Raw genomic sequence first — 16,719 nt, 5'->3', positions numbered from 1 at the left:
TCATCTCTATAGATAAGACTTAATATGTATTGCGAGCGTATCTTTCTAGATACCTCGCGTAACGGATGACGACATGACGCTGGGCGTCATTCCTCCTAATGTGAATGCACCCATAAGCATCACATACACAAGGGTTGGTCACAATTGTGCACCACACCCGAGTGCTGGGTCTAATTACTATTATTTAGTAATTGACCATCCCCTTAAGTACACCAAGTGTACTTAACGGGGACTGTGTAACATTAGGGCAACTTTAGCCCGTTACAGTGGAGCAAGATGTTCTAATGGCATATATCTACCAATTTGAATATTACTATGTAAAGTAATATTCTCCAAACCTTATCTGCCTTTAGATAATATATAAAATAACAATCTTTAAGTGTTAATTTCATGTAACGATACACCCCGTTACAAGAGCGACTTGCCCGAATCAAAGCCACAACGACCCAGCGCCTTAAAGCTCAATGCAATGAGGCGGGAAAGGTCGTTCCACGGTCTTGGCTTTTGCGTGATGACCAAAATATAATCACCGTGGACATTACTATCCACCATGGAAGCGATCCCTCGCCATGGAATGCACAAAAGCGATGCTAAACAGGTTCTAAGTAAATTTATGTGAAATACCCTGCGGGGATCAAGGTCTTTTGAACGCTCTGTAGCCACTTACTCCTGGTAGACAATGTTCTTAACTCGATTAAAATAAAAGATCAAATTGAATCTTCGTGACCCTTGGATCTTTTTGAAAACCAAGTCTTGAAAAAGGATTGTAGCTTGGCATAGAAAGTAGAAAACCAGTCACGCATTTTTTTCAGCAGACTACGGCGAATCGGTGGGTTACTAGCATGCACAGGATTCATGGGTTGAAAATTCTCGTTGTCGACATGCGGTGCATTAGAGGAAGGCTTGATTGGAGTCTGTGAAGATCCTGGACGCGCCTTCACAGAAGACGACGGTTTTTTTAAAGTCTGTGAAGATCCTGGACCCGCCGTCACAGAAGACGACGGTTTTTTTAAAGTCTGTGAAGATCCTGGATGCGCCTTTACACTAGGCGGTGTCGCTTGAGGCTGTATCACTTTGCCAGGTAATTGTTTAAAGAAAGATCGAATCTTTGCCAAAAAACGAGAATTCTGCTTTAGTAAATCTTTCCATAACTCAACCGCAATTGTTTTCGGAACATATCCGTCATAACTCTTTCGCAACGCTTCAAGGAGCATTGTCGGATGACGTGTTTCACTGTTTAAGCAGGCAAGCGTGAGAAAAGTGCGCGTTAAAGGCTTCTTAAAATCAAATTCGCGCCGAAGCCCCTTTCGAATCTTGAGCTGACTAGCCAAAGCGTCTAATTCCATGTTTTGATACTCGACGACTTTTTTATCTAGATTGGGAACCCCAATACTGCGTGAGGTTTTTGTCAAATCCAAGCCAAAGTGGTCGAACAGTGCAGCTATCACGGAATGGTCTTTGCCGGCAAACTTGGTAAGGAGTGCAAGTGGGAATTCTATAGCGATAACGCTATTTTCGAGCGATGGCTTAACGGGTTGCATCCACCTTGCAACATCAAAGATTGATAGGCCTTGGGCACGCCACATGTCAATCATTCCTTTTACAATCGAATCAATCATACGAACGAGTTCTTTCGATTCCATGTCACGTGTTGCAAGCTTCACATCAACAAATTTACAGAGTGACTCTTTCGAGTACTTTTGGAGCAAGAGGTCGACGACAGCCGCGTTGACATTGTCTGTACCGATTTTTGGAGCTAACTGTGTATTGAGGGTCATAAACGTCTGAATGTGTATTTTTAAAGACAAATCCGTAATTTCGTCGGGTAAGTTGGGCCAATGGAATATGGGATCTGGTACCGTTATGTCGAAAGACAAACGCTTCCAATGTAAAGCCTTAGAAAGATCATCTGCTGCATGCAGTACCCAATTTTCGCCTTTCGCGGCGAGTTCCGCGGTGGCAACTTCCGGCAACCTTCTTGACACACCCCTTTTTAGTGGTGCACGAAGCACACATTGTCCCATGACCGTGAAAGCAACTGTCGCCATTGAAATGACCGCTGCGTACAGTATTAGCTTCCAAGAGGCCTTCCCCATTTAGTCGTCGTGGCTTGCAAGTAAACGAAAAATGAATTATGACCGTGGCGAGCCAATGCAAAACCTGTCCATGTGCAGACCAGATGGCACCTCAAATCCAACTGGCACGATTCGAGATATATCTGGTCGCCAGGACTTATAGATACATGAGCTTGGTGAAGCTCTTGTTATCGTATTCTGTATTTTTTAAATGCAAAGGTCGCTTGTCTATATGTTAGATGGAGCAAAGGGTTTAGAGACAAGTGGTAGTGAAATCAGACTGAGACATGCAATTGGTCTAAAGAGGCCACTTCTAATCGCTCGTGGCCTATAAGTAGGTCGATGGACATTCACGAAAAAGACTTGGTGAAGTCTTTTTCTTTCAAATCAATGATAATTAATGGCTCCGTGCAGCTCGCAGATGCTTGTTGGTACTGCACTATATTTTGGTCAATGTCGACGAAATCGTTGTGATTTGGAGGGTCTGATAGAATCGCGTGTACGTACCGCCACCGCTCAAGAGACATTTCACATTATGGGTCAAATAACCCTTTTTCTATTTTTAAATAGTTAATATCATTAAAATCCCGTTTATAAGGGAAATACAAATGGTCGCCACCCAGACAGAAACTGATGGCGGAAATCTTTTTTGAAATGTGATAAGGGTAAGTTCATTTTTTAAACGTAATAAATAGTTCAGCTTCCCTTTTTGTAGCGGGGGTGTCCGTTACATGAATATTATTCCTGTAAGAGGAGATAAATAGAGAAGCACAAAGTTATTATCTTTAAGGATAATTTGACTAAATAATTCCAATATTACCAAATGTAGTAATATTGACGCAAAAGACATCAGTTCTATTGATTGCTTAATTTAAAATATAATCGTCGCAATTTACACGATTTTTTTTGTGGTGAGCAAGGAGGCGCCATACATAGTTTCTTATTACTTTAATAAAGTCAGTAGAAGATTGAACATTGTTACGTTAGGAATTAATAAATAGATACAGTTTTACTTTCTCTCCATTTTAAAGCCTTAAAATTAACCTCTGGTAGCTAAGACTACTTGGCTACCGGTAATCTTCTTGCACGTCGTGTACATGAAGTACCCACCTGGTAGCACTTTGAAGTATGTTCAATGGCCCACGCACGTTCCATCCGACATAGACATGTTGGATGATGAAGGAGAGAGCTTTCAAGCCTCTCAAGAAGGCTATCACGCAACGCGTGAAAGGTTCGTTCATTTGGGTGATCTTGCATGGAGATCAAACGAATGAATTCGGTCGTTAGGCGGACCAGCCGTTTGCGCTATGCTTTTAACTCTGGGCACAGATGAACAATATGCGGCCATAGTCGAGTTCATACAACAAGAACTCGACGGGCTCCAAGAGAAAGTGGCCTTTCTTCACCAGCAAGGCTCTCAACACGCGGAGATGCTGAGAGAACAGGGGGCTCAACAGTTGGAATTGTTAAGACAGCAGCATTTAAATGCTGCTAGCGGGCCGATGCTTCCGCGTCGACCCGAAAGCTTTGAGATAGACATTCTCTAAGTAGTTTAAGGTAGTCGAAGGCGGCTCCCTTTTAAGATGGTTCGCCGAATTAGATGACGCCATTAAGGCTCGTCGCATCAATGATGATGCGACGAAAGTGATTGTATTTAGTCGGGCGTGCCAAATTTTTCTCTGGAGGGCTCAAGCTTCACGGCTAATTGGCTCTTGGGTCCTATGAGGTCTTCATAACCCGGCTCAGGCAAATTTTGAGCTGCCGTGTGCCGAATTCAGGACTCGAGCCAAGCTCCTGGATTTGAAGTCGGACAAACGTTACCTTTACGCTTATGCCCAGCATACACGATACCTGGTCAGTTGTATCATGAGTCATCCATTTGATGAACAAACACAGGTAACAGTGTTTTTTTAATGTCTTGCAGACGGTCCTGTTAAGACTCACCTGTTCCGGCTTGAACTAAAGTCGCTCAATAAGTGGTCTCTATAGCGGAATCGAAAACCTTTAGTCTCGAGCAGGCTTTCGTCCACTCTGAAGCTTGTCGTCCTTCAAACGACACGAAAGCGGAGGTCCAAAACCCATGGACCTCTCGGATGTGGTAAGTGAGAAATCTCGCTCTTCAAGTCATACACGATTGCAAAAACGCAATCGTTGTTAAAAGACGGGCCACTACGCATATGAGTGTCCAACGCCAGTGCGTAGAAACACCGAGCGAAATGATTTACCTCACGCTAGGAATAGCGGAAGACGCGGATCTAACGCTGTTGCGAATCCTCAACCGGCAAAGCGGATCATAAATAACAATCAAGGCAGTAGGTGCGGAGCGTCCAACTGATCCAGCAACTTCAAAAGAATTTGCCCCCTCACACACAAACATTGTGTGTAACTGTTTCAGGTGATAGGCTTACCTAATCACCTTAATAATTCTAGTGGCAATTAAATTGCTACTAAAGTCCCTAGTCAATTGTGGGACGTTAAATTTTTTTGTTCGATGTCAATCGCTAGAAGATCGCAGACTCAAATTTATTGAGCACGATATCCCTCTACCGAAGATGACAGTGTGCCTTAGAATTTAAAAAATAGAGAGGTTTTATCTAGCAACATATGCATATATTACAGTAAGAAAATGCGTAATTGATATCCAATAGACGTTACAGGGTAAGCAGTATGATGTCGATTTCATCTTACTGGATTTGGATGATGTTTGATGTCAGCCTTCGAAAACCATGGCTAATACAAGTAAAAGTCGTTTCAGCATCAAGCCGTGACGATACGTACCTCTTGTTCATCAGATGGTCATCTGATAAACGTCTTGGAGCGTCCACAAGTGTGTTAATGTCTACGAGTAAGTGTGATGGCCTCACTTGTGGTTCGGTCGTTTGAACAACTTTACAAAACTATCCATCACACTGTGTAGCTAGATCCCGACGGCTTTACACAAGCACAGACAGCGTCGAAGGTCCACCAATGTGATGGGGCAACGCCTGTGCACAAGCACAGGCAGCTTCGAAGTTCGACCACTCAAATGAGGTGAGTGGTATGAAACAAGGATGTTCGCTACAAAAGAATAAGAAGAAGATTGGAAACGCCTGTCTATAAGAGACAGTGCAAGAGTCTTATATCGACTGGAGAGTCGATCGATAAGGATCTCACTGTGGTTGCGCTTCACAGCTAAAGGCAATTGAAGAGGATAGTCCACAAATAGTTTTTAATGGAATAAGTCTTCAAGATTTTGCGGGAATAAGTCTTCAGAAGCTGTGGTCAAAGATAACCAGGTACCTTTGGAAATAAGTTCCAAAGGAGAAACTGAGATAATAAATGTCCTAGTAAACAACGGATCAAGTCTAGACGCTTATACACTTGATCTAATAGCGCCCCGAAGTTAACTTCGCAGATAACTCAATTGCCAACGCTTGAGCCGAAACGGTTCTTGCGTGATCTGCGTAGTGGCTAGGTCAAGCAGATCTGCAATCTTGTCAGAGAGGACAAGTACGTGGCCGATATTCGCTGGGCAATAGCATTTCTTGAGAATGAATGGATTCTCAGTAGCTCATCGATGGACGAAAGTGGCCTCGATGAGAAGACACGGATTGCACATTTTACGTCCCAATCCTTGGAGTCTTTAAAAATGAACCCTCTATCTAAAGATTCAATAGAATATAAGGATGTCTTTCCTGAATATAGTACCGTAGGAGTTCCCTAAGGATAAAGGCACTCGACACGAAATTGACCTGATCCCAGGTTTGAAATCCTGTGTCATGAAGCAATGGCCATTGCCTCGTGAACTAGTAATAGCGATCGACAATTTTTTTGACGATTGCTCAGCAGCGGGCCATGTGTGGGAATCAACTTCCGCATGCATTCAAAATATTGAACGCTGCAACTATACCGGCTCAAACGCCGATACCAGGGAAAGACGTAATCATTGATGGTATATCAACAATTCTATCAGATCCTTATGGGTGAACAAGAGAATCCCTTCACAGCAGTAAGCACACCAAGCGGTATGCTATGGGAATGGCTAATCATACCACAGGGACTTAGTAGTGCCACTGCGACATTGAACAGATGCGTCACAAATCTGTTGCGAACGACGCGGGATTTCGCAACCAGCTATTTTAGTGACGTCTTCGTTTATAGCAGAGCCATTAACGCAACGTCGGGTATTAAAGTACATCGTACCCATGTACGAAAGATTGCTTACACTTATGCGTAAGAGCAAGTTGTATACAAACCTCATGAAGTGTATATTCGCTGCAAGAGAAAAACCACTTCTTGGGTCCATCGTTGGTAAACACGGTGCACGCCCTGGATCCAGAAAATTTCAAAGCGACCACCGATTGGCTTGAGTCGGTGGATGTAAAGGGACTCAATAAATTCCTCGGTTTAGCTGCGTACCTGCACAAGTGCTCAAATTGTTATGCCGAAAGATGACAGTACATCTTTCTTCTTTGTTGAAGTAAAATGTAAAGTGGTCATGGAACGCTGATTGTTAGCGTTCATTTAAGAGTATTTAGCAAAGCTTGATGCAATCGCCCATTTTCGCGATTGCAGATCAAGACAGACCATTCCATGAGGTCTGTGACGCCAGCGATTTCGCAATCGGCTGCGCGATAATGCAATACGATACAGACGGCGCGGAGCGCGTCGTCTGTTACGAATCGCGCCAGCTGCAACCAGCTGAACGCAATTACCCAGTGCATGACAAGGAAATCCTTGCCATGAAATATGCATTGGCTAAATTTAGGGTCTACCTTCTCGGAGATAGACCGTTCATCGTATACACGAACCATGCGTCATTACGCACGGCCGTAAACAGCTCACACCTCTCGCAAATAATAGCGAGATGGTAGTCTTTCTTCAATTAGTTTAACTTCTCCTTGGAGCATAAGCCAGGACGACTTTGTGTCGTCGCGGTTACTTTTTCGCGCAGGCCCCATTTCTAGCCGGCTGCGCAATTTAACAGTGAGCATAAGGTCACTTTTGCAAATTAAGTGTTCCGTCGTCAACATTCTTTTTCAACGTTAAAGGGCTTATCAAGAAGATAAAGCATTTAAACAATTGATGAATTACCTTAGCAATCTATTCCAAACAATCCTTAAAGGATTGCCGAAATTGTATAGATCTCGACAGATCAAGACACAACATGCAATAGCTTATTGTATGACAAAGCGATGTCTGGCGACACACCTCATGTCGTCATCCCAACCCATAAATGATTAGCGATTACGCCTCACGTATGAGTGCCACGATGCACCAATAAATGGTCATCGTGGACGTGAGAAGACCTATCTCACGATAATTCGCGACTTCTACTGGCCACGTCAGTATGAGTTCATCCGCAAGTACATACGTGCTTGCGAAGTTTTTCAACGGGTAAAGCCCAGTGCTTTATGCCGTGCTCCATTACAACCTCTTCCTGCTCCAGAAGAGTGTTGGTATTGGTAGTCTGTATTCATGGACTTCGTCTTCGGATTTCCCGACGACGAGCATAAGACAATGGTATTCACGTTTTTGTTGATCATTTAGCTGCAGTACCGAAATCGACCACAGCCAAAAGCTATGCTCGTGTCTTTGTTGACACGATATCTCGACTCCATGGGTTACCTTGCGAACTGATCTCAGATCGAGACCCTAGATTCACGGTGAAATTTTTGCAACCTTTGCTCAAATCACTTGGAGCCCAATTGAAAATGTCAACTTCTGATCATCCTGATACAGATTGCAGACGGAGCGGGCAAACCGTATTCTCGAAGAGATATTTGGCGGGAAAGCCCACTCTTTTAAGAGTTGGAGCGAATTCTTGCCGATGGTAGAGTTTGCCATCAACAATTCAGTGCATGCTTTACAAAGCATACACCGTTTTTCTTGAATGGTTTAGGCCACCAACATATACCTACCTTGTTTTAAAAGTAACTCTTAATTGAGGGAGAGGGGCTCGCTCGAGCAAAGAACCTTCTAGATTTTGCTCATCACGCATTATCACCAAGATCAATGCGAAGGATACCAATATTGAGTTAATTAACATTGAAGTGGACGGACTCAGTAATCACAATAATGCTATTACTGACTTAGACAACGATGTTAAAATACAATATCAATGAGAACAATAATACTCTCAATAATAAGGAGATTGATTCCGCTGCAGTGCGAGCCGGTTGCACTGAAAACTAAACTAAACCGTGTTAGCAGGTGATTTCCTGTTGGCTAAAATATCAGTGGTCCAATTCGTACAGAATTTTACGATGATGCGGTGGATCGACAGAAACGGACCTCTGACAAAAATAAAAAGCAAAAATGTTTTCATTTAATGTTAATGACCTTGTCCTACTGTCTATGAGAAACCTACCAAAACAGATAGTGACGAATGTAGGCAGTAATACATTACTGCCCAGGTAGATCGGTCCGTTTCGTGCTTTGCATTGCCAAACCGCCTCGTAGGATGCGTACGCATCCTACGTTTGATGTTCGGCGTCTCCGCCCGTAACTTCAGTACGAGGCTTCTTCCGTATCCAAATTACACCGGAACGGTATAGGGTATCCGCCAAAGCCTGATGGTTCCGAGCCAAAGACATCATGTCTCAAAACAAAGTATGATTCTCTTGAACTAGACGATCCACTCTTTTCTGGGTAAGCCGTTAGATCAGTATAATTTCCTTTGATAGGAAAAACAAATACTATATCCTATGAGCGAAAATAAATGAAAAAGTACAAAATTATTAATGTGATTAATTTTGACTTAAATAGTAGCTCGAGGGAGTATATTCGAAATAATTTTAGAGGACGATTACGTAACCGACAGCGGTAATTTTTGCAGAGGACGAACGGGTTCTCAGCAGCTCATCCCGGTCGTGTTGCGTTCAAATGAAACGCCCAACATTTCCAAATTGGGTGTAATTGATGCAATAAGATATTTGATCTATTCATTAGTTGATTTTTGTCTACTAACCCCGCCAATCGTTATAAGACACGATTGTGTGGTGCGCAAGGAGGTGCCATACTTAGCTATTTATTAATACAATAAGTTCAGCAGTAGATAGAAGATTGTTACGTAGGAAGCGTAATATATTAATACAGTTTTAATTTTCACTAATTCTAATCCTTTGAATTTCTTTTGGTATCTGAAGCTTGAAGGCGGGCACGTCTTAATGCGGCCAAGCTTGACTTAAGTCCACACAGTTTAGCACAGCGAGGAAGCGGTTTGATCGTCTTCTCTTGCATGCACTGAGGTAGTTGGTCGGCGCCTAAGCAATTTAATCCAACGAACTATAAACCGTTGACTAAGTGACGTCACGGGAGCGGTAATGTGGCTCCACGTGCGCACTTACGTTCTAGGAAGCAGTTCTCAGACTGATTTGTATTTAATCGTATTAATCTAAATTTCCATTTTGTAACCAATTTTAAATTGTCATTTCTGATAATAAATACCAATACGTATTGCAAGTGTATCTTTCTAGATACCTCGTGTAACGATGGACGCTAACCGTTATCCGCGCTAATGTGAATGCACTCAGGGACATCAACACAAGGGTGGGTCACAATGTGAACCACACCCAAGTACTAGGTACAATTACATTACTTAAGTAATTGACCAATCCCTCAAGTACACAAAGTGTACTTAACGGATTGTGTTACATAAGGGCAACTTTAGCCCGTTACACCATCCTCTCCTTTAAGAGCGAATTTATATTTTTTATTTGTCAAAGAGGACAGAGAAACAGAGCTGCTTTACGCGCCGCTTAGTTTTCTCATTCACTCTTGCTACCTGTGTTACACGGAGTCGATTGTACCATCTAAAAGTGCCAAATTTGGTCAGTAATCTGAAAAGACACTCACTCAACCATGCGCGAAGCGCACGCGCTGCGTTAACATGCCACTATCGCCCAGTGCTACAGTTTCAATGCCGATAGCTACTGCTGCTGTCGCGTTAAGTGGGCTGAATGATCCATCCCACTTTTACAGTGAGGATGTCGATCTGTCGCTCATACTTGACCACAATGAGTCGACATCGCTGCCATCACCTAATAGTCGTGATGAGGACAGCAAGCTAATGAGGAGAAATGATGGTGCTTTGTTGCCCATCCAAACTTCACTCATTGCTCTCAATATGGAGACGACAAATTTTCTAATGCTGTCTCGTCGTCTGCGTCGGCTGGCGCAGCGTCCATTAAAGCGAGCGCTACCCATAAAGGCGCAAATGCTTCTCCGTTAAGTAAAACCACACATCTAATGCTCAGACCATTATTCATAATGGTTCTGACAGAGAGTAGCCTGAATGTAAGGCTCCGCCGACGACACGGTAGTGTGTTCAGTCGGTGTCACAAGCCAGTCGTATTGAACGTGGCTATCTGACGGATGGCATATCACTTGTGCCCCATCCATCTAAATGGTCTCGTGCCAACGGGCCAAGAGCGTCGCTCCTAGAGCGCGCTTAGTAGACGCACATAATTATTTTGGGGCCTATGATGTATGGAAGGCTCACGAAAAATCGCTTGGACGTTTTTCCCCGATCTTGGTCTTGTTGCGTTCAAAAGAAACGCCCGACCAATACTAGGCGGAATTTACGCGTTACAATCATCCACATTACGATGCGATGAAGCAGCGAATTAATTTCGCCTGCTTGCGTGTGAAAGAAATCATGGGCGGTACTGTACCCCCTGTTTCTTCTTACCACGCTACTTCTGCTAGTCCATTTGAGACTGGCGAAGATGCCTCAGCTGGTACTACATTTCATAGGCAGTCACCAAGCCGATGATATTCAGCAAGTCCATACGTAGGGTAACAATCAGTTTCAAGAGTCATAACTCTTCGAGTAACCTCTCCAGTGGACAAAGATCTGATATCTTTGCCTCACGGAGCGGTATGCAAGCAACGTTCTAACAAGGAAGCGTTGGTTCCCACCCGCATCCATCAGTGCAGGCGGCGCCCGATAGGATTGGCGATCTCGGTCACCTACTCGAGGCATCCCTACCTTCGTCCGTTCAGTCGCAGGCGTTAAGCGCTGCCGAACGACGTATTTTTTGTGGATCTCGAGGGTAAAGTCTTCCGACTGACCTCGATTCTTTTCTCTGGTAATAATTTCGTAGTACCAGGTAGTACAGAAACTGCATTTTTAGGAAGAGTAGCAGTTTCTAATATTTTTTTTCAATTACTTAAGCATTCATAGTATTTGCAACCATGCCGGTCGGCATGTTTTTTTGCTTGTTTGTAGCTTGCCATCGCGTCGTGGACTTTTCGTGTGCTGGCTTATCGCTCACTCACAAAGCGTTAAGCTTTGCTCACGCTTTTGGCATCTAACTTACCTACGACACCACCGAGAGGTCGGTGGTAGGACGTGGTTGACATTAACGAAACATCGTTCAAATTTTGGAGCACAGGTATTCCTTGCCGTGACTTCATACTGACCACAACCAAATTGGCAGGGTCACTAGGGCAAGTTCCTGTCTTTGACATGATACCCTTGCGGGTGATCGTCATATTGACGAAAATTTATCCCTCTTTCGCACCGAGCATAGTTCGAGGCCCGCCCCCACTAAGTCTCGCGCTCCGCACAAACGAGACTTGCATCTGAGGATTGCGCAGTCCGTTAATAGTAAGCGATATCTCACCCGTACTGGCGTGGACGTTGTTATTTTTAGTGAATTCCACAAAGGGCAATTGTTTGCTCCATTCTATGGAAGTCGCTATCGACCGTATTACGTCCGCCATGACCCGAATAGCACTTTCTGTTTGGCGATCGGTATAAGGATGATCTGCGGTCGACATGTAGGCTTGCTACGTAGCCTCTCAAACACATGTCTCCAGAAACAGACGTAAAACGTGGATTCCGGTCCGTTATTATGGACTCGGGCATCTGTATCGGTATACATTATCCAGGAACGAGAGAGCTGCCTCCTTGCCTGTGATCGATGTCTCACATGGTGTTAAATGCACCATTTTGCTCAGTCTGTTAAAAGATGACGAGCCCGCCCGACCCTTGTGATCGGGTGGCATGCCAAACATGAAATCCAGACTTACTGATCTCCAACAATCCGTTGGAATCGGTACCGGCTTTAGTAGCGCACTGCTGGACGGTGTGGCTTAATGCGCTGACACTGTTCGCAAGAGCGAATATAGTTGGCCACCCATCTATATTGGTGTGGCCACCATATTCCTCTGGCGCTCGCAAGAATTTCTTTTTACGGACCAGATACCCACTCGATGGTGCATCATGGAACTCGTGAAGGATCATCAGCATATGATCTGTGTCATGAGGCACAAAAATTCTCAAGAGATCACAAGGCGACAGCTGATTCCATTACTGGCCATCGCTCAGCTAAAGCGATTTAGCATAATTTTTAGGTGCGACGGAAGATTTGCCTTTCGTCCACCATATTGATCCATCAGCAGGCGACAATGTTCGTCCTGACTGTAGCTCTCAATTATTATGGAGTCCAATAAGTTCTTGACGTTGTATGCCTTCATGGCTGCCAACGTTGACGACGCAACTTGTGCCTTAGACTTTTCTGGTGTCTTACCTCGAAATCTGGTCTGCGCGATAAAGCGTCAGCCAAGACATTCGACTTACCCGGCTAGTAGTCAACTTGAAATTAAAAGCAGAGAAGAATGTAAGGCGTCTTGCCAGTCTGGGTGAGAGGTGCGGTGGATTTATTGCGGTCCACAATGGTGAGTGATCCGTATAAACCACAAATGGTTCGGTTTACAATAGGTGCACTCAAAACTTGACAAGAGCATACTTTATTAAATGTAGCTCTTTATCATGCACAGGGTAATTCGGTTCCGCGGCTTTTGAAAGCCGAGACTGATGCGAGATGACACGGTCAATGCCGTTATCGTCCTTCTGCATGAGCGCGCTGCCGATTGCAAAATTAGTTGCATCGCAGACGACGGTTAAGGGCTTTCTCGCGCCTGGCAATGCCAAGACCGGTGCCTCCATAAGAGATTGCTTCACTGATGGGATAGCAGCTTCTTAATCTTTCAATTTAACCCATTATGCGTTCTTATCCATTAGGTCAGATAATGGTTTAGTTTGCTCAGCATAATTCTTGCTATACCTATGCAAGTAATTAGCGGGCGCTAGGATTTGGCGCAAATCCTTCACATGCCGTGGAATTGCCATTCCTTTATTGATTCTACCTTGTCTGGGTCTGCTCGTACACCATGTGTACCTGCGATGCAGCCCAGCACAGGTATCTCGGGGACCCCTAAGACGCACGTTTGCAAGTTGACGTACAATTGAGCGTCCTTAAAAGTCTGCAACACAGCGTCTAAATGACGCTTGTGCGACTCTATTGCGCTCAGCCCGTCCTCGGCCCTACTATGCCCGAATACATCGTCAAAGTAGTGGGGCGCGTAGGCACGGTGCTGACGCATCACATGAGCCACCACTCGGTTGAATGTCGCTGGTGCGTTTTTTAACCTTGGGCATCACAAGCCACTCCCAAAGCATACCGCTTGGGGTGCTTACCGCCGTTTTGGCTTTTTCGGACTCTCTCATGAGTACCTGATAGTAGCCATCCTTCAAATCTCCAACGCGAAAAAGATACTTGACTTTTCCATGGAGTTCAACAAGACATCTTTCCGCGGGATTGGCGTTTGAGTTGGTATGGTGCCGTGTTCAGCTTATTGCAAGCATGAACCACGCGCCATCCACTTGTGGCTTAACGCACACAAAAGGTCGGGATGCAGTGAGGCGATTTGCTGTCACGCACATGTCCCGCCTTGGCTCGCTTGTCGAAGAACTCATCGATATAATCGACTTGTTCTTTCGGCAACGGCCATTGCCTGGTCACAGAATACTTGATGGCAGGTTCGAGGTCTTTCTCGTGCCGGATGCCCCTATCTGCTGGCAGGCGGCTCGGCGCTTCTCCTGGGAACATTGCAAGCATGAACCACGCGCCATCCACTTGTGGCTTAACGCACACAAAAGGTCGGGATGCAGTGAGGCGATTTGCTGTCACGCACATGTCCCGCCTTGGCTCGCTTGTCGAAGAACTCATCGATATAATCGACTTGTTCTTTCGGCAACGGCCATTGCCTGGTCACAGAATACTTGATGGCAGGTTCGAGGTCTTTCTCGTGCTGGATGCCCCCTATGTGCTGGCAGGCGGCTCGGCACTTCTCCTGGGAACACATTGCGATGTTTCCACAGAACCTCAAAGAACGGACTGTCTTTCAAGGCATCCCAGCCTTGAGCAGCGAACCGCTTCTTTTTTGTCCGTTTCTAGGACGCTCTCGTCGACTGTGGGCGACGAGCAACAGTCCACCAAGTTCTCTTCTGGAACTGGTGCTACTATTTCGTGGATCTTTCCTTTCTTTAATTCGGCAAGGAACAGATCCCACGATATCTCCGGAAGATTTACTATCTCCTCGGCCGATTTAAAGACTTATTGCGATGTTTCCACAGAACCTCAAAGAACGGACTGTCTTTCAAGGCATCCCAGCCTTGAGCAGCGAACCGCTTCTTTTTTGTCCGTTTCTAGGACGCTCTCGTCGACTGTGGGCGACGAGCAACAGTCCACCAAGTTCTCTTCTGGAACTGGTGCTACTATTTCGTGGATCTTTCCTTTCTTTAATTCGGCAAGGAACAGATCCCACGATATCTCCGGAAGATTTACTATCTCCTCGGCCGATTTAAAGACTTTCCGGAGCACCTCAACTGAGGATGCCTCCGCAACTTTGTCTTTGACGGCCTTGAACACCTCGTTGAAGGCCCGTCTCTTGAATAACAACTTATCGAAACGTCACTCGTTTAGACGTGCCTATGATCTTCCTAATCTGTCGGGTACTCGTTCTTCGAGTCACCACGACCCTTTTCTGGGAAGCGAATGCCGTTGCACTCCTGGCTAACGCACCCCTTCCAACCGCACTAGGCTCTAGGCACTGTGCCGGATAATGCGACGCATTACTCCCTGTCAGCTCGCCGTCTACTGCCACAGGCTCTCGGGTCCGTGCAGGACATTCGGACGCATGACTGGGACTTGTCATCGTCCTTTTTACCACCCCAGTCCCCACGTGCTGGGTAGGACTTTTTGACGCTTGACATCCCGTCAACGCATCCTGTTCGACACGACATCAGTTGCATACGTCTCCCAGAGAATCACATACTTTTCGGTTTTTCCGTGGAGAGTTCGCAACTGTGCGTGTACGCCAGTCTTTCCATGGTTGTTTCTTTGCCAGCTATGGCATACCTAGGATGAGGTCATACAGAATCTCCATACCTAGCAATGTGAAATTCTTTTTACAAGAGAAGTCAATAAACCTGAAGGCGAATTTAACTTGAACTCCCTCAGCCTTTAACAAATTTTGAGAAACACAGAATCCGCTAGGAGGGTCATCACCTGGTCATAGAACCATAATTTCGGTACGTCAGGGACTATGCTATCCATTTTTTCGACAACTTTGTTAGGGGTAATTTCAGAGTCCGCGTCAGCAAGGCATCCCGCCCCTACCGCGTTCCTGCATTTCCCGAAACCTCAGAAGATAATGCAGAACTAACGCATCTCGAACGCTGGTTCTTGCCATCACCCTTCAGGTATGGAGTCCTCTCTCTCTGCGTCTTCGCACCAGCAGGGACCCTGGCATAGCAGCGAGCCATCACTTGGCCGCGCTTGCCGCACTTGTAGCAGACTATATCTGCATTGCCCAGCTCCATAGGAATGGCATCCGACCTCTTGGCCGATGGCTTTTACCAAGCAGTCGCCGAGGCACTGTTGTACGATTGCTCCTCAACTTAGGCGATTTCGATTGTCTCTTCCATCGTCGACAGTTTCTTTCTGTAAAAAAGGGCCTGTTGCGATCGGCCGTATCGCAGTCCATTCATTTACGTGGGCACTTTAAGGTGTTCCGGTATCGGACTCACACGAATGAATGCCGACAGTGAGTGCATCTCCTGCACATAACGAACTATAAGCTGTAGACTATCTGACATCACGGGAGCGAGAATGCTGCTCCACGTGCGCACTTACGTTCTAGAAGCAGTTTTCAGACTAATTTATGTTTAATCGTAGTATATATAAGCTCCTTTTTTCAACCAATCCTAAGATGTCATCTCTACATATAAACACTAATATGTATTGCGAGCGCATCTTTTAGATACCTGACGTAATGGTTGACGCAAGCCGTCATCCCCGCTAACGTGGATGCCCTCAGGGAACATCACATACACAAGGGTGATTCACAATGTGAACCACAGGTACAATTACATCACTTAAGTAATTGGCCACCCCCTTAAATACACAAGGAGTACTTAACGGGGATTGTGTAGCATAAGAGCAGCTTTAGCCCGTTACAAAAGCCCCTTAGCTACTTAGAAACCTTCCTCTGTACCCTTGTGTACGTGAGGTTTCGAGGCACCTCACCTTCACTTTAATCAGTGTAACGTTAACTAGTACTTGCCAGTACTAGTGAAAGGTGCCTCGTTACACTTGTGACTGCTACGCATAGCGTTACAAAAGTTTCTTGGGTCAGAAATTGTGACAGCGGATACAATGCACTACGGATTGCTCGAATTTCCTTGATCGTGGCCATAACTTTTGTTTATGTTCGCCGACCTTGTCACAACCTTCTGTTCACGTGTCCCCGGGTTCCTTCTTTTTTTATTCTGTTTGGCTGTCGGACGAGTCGTCTTCTCCCCTACTTCTGG

The 16,719-nt window shown here is 45.2% G+C and overlaps 1 protein-coding gene across 1 annotated transcript; it reads right to left on the bottom strand.

Moving 5' to 3' along the window:
• Positions 1–707: 707 nt before the first annotated feature.
• Positions 708–2,048, bottom strand: CCR75_001015 (uncharacterized protein; the record flags this gene model as incomplete). Its single annotated transcript, XM_067959120.1, has 1 exon — positions 708–2,048. One exon carries the CDS (start codon positions 2,046–2,048, stop codon positions 708–710), a length of 1,341 nt encoding a protein of 446 aa, XP_067822139.1.
• Positions 2,049–16,719: the final 14,671 nt, after the last annotated feature.

Source organism: Bremia lactucae, linkage group LG2 (genome assembly GCF_004359215.1).
Source record: "Bremia lactucae strain SF5 linkage group LG2, whole genome shotgun sequence".
NCBI classification, from domain to species: domain Eukaryota; phylum Oomycota; class Peronosporomycetes; order Peronosporales; family Peronosporaceae; genus Bremia; species Bremia lactucae.
Note: the sequence above shows the minus strand (reverse complement) of the source record. Positions and strands in the feature narration are given on the sequence as shown.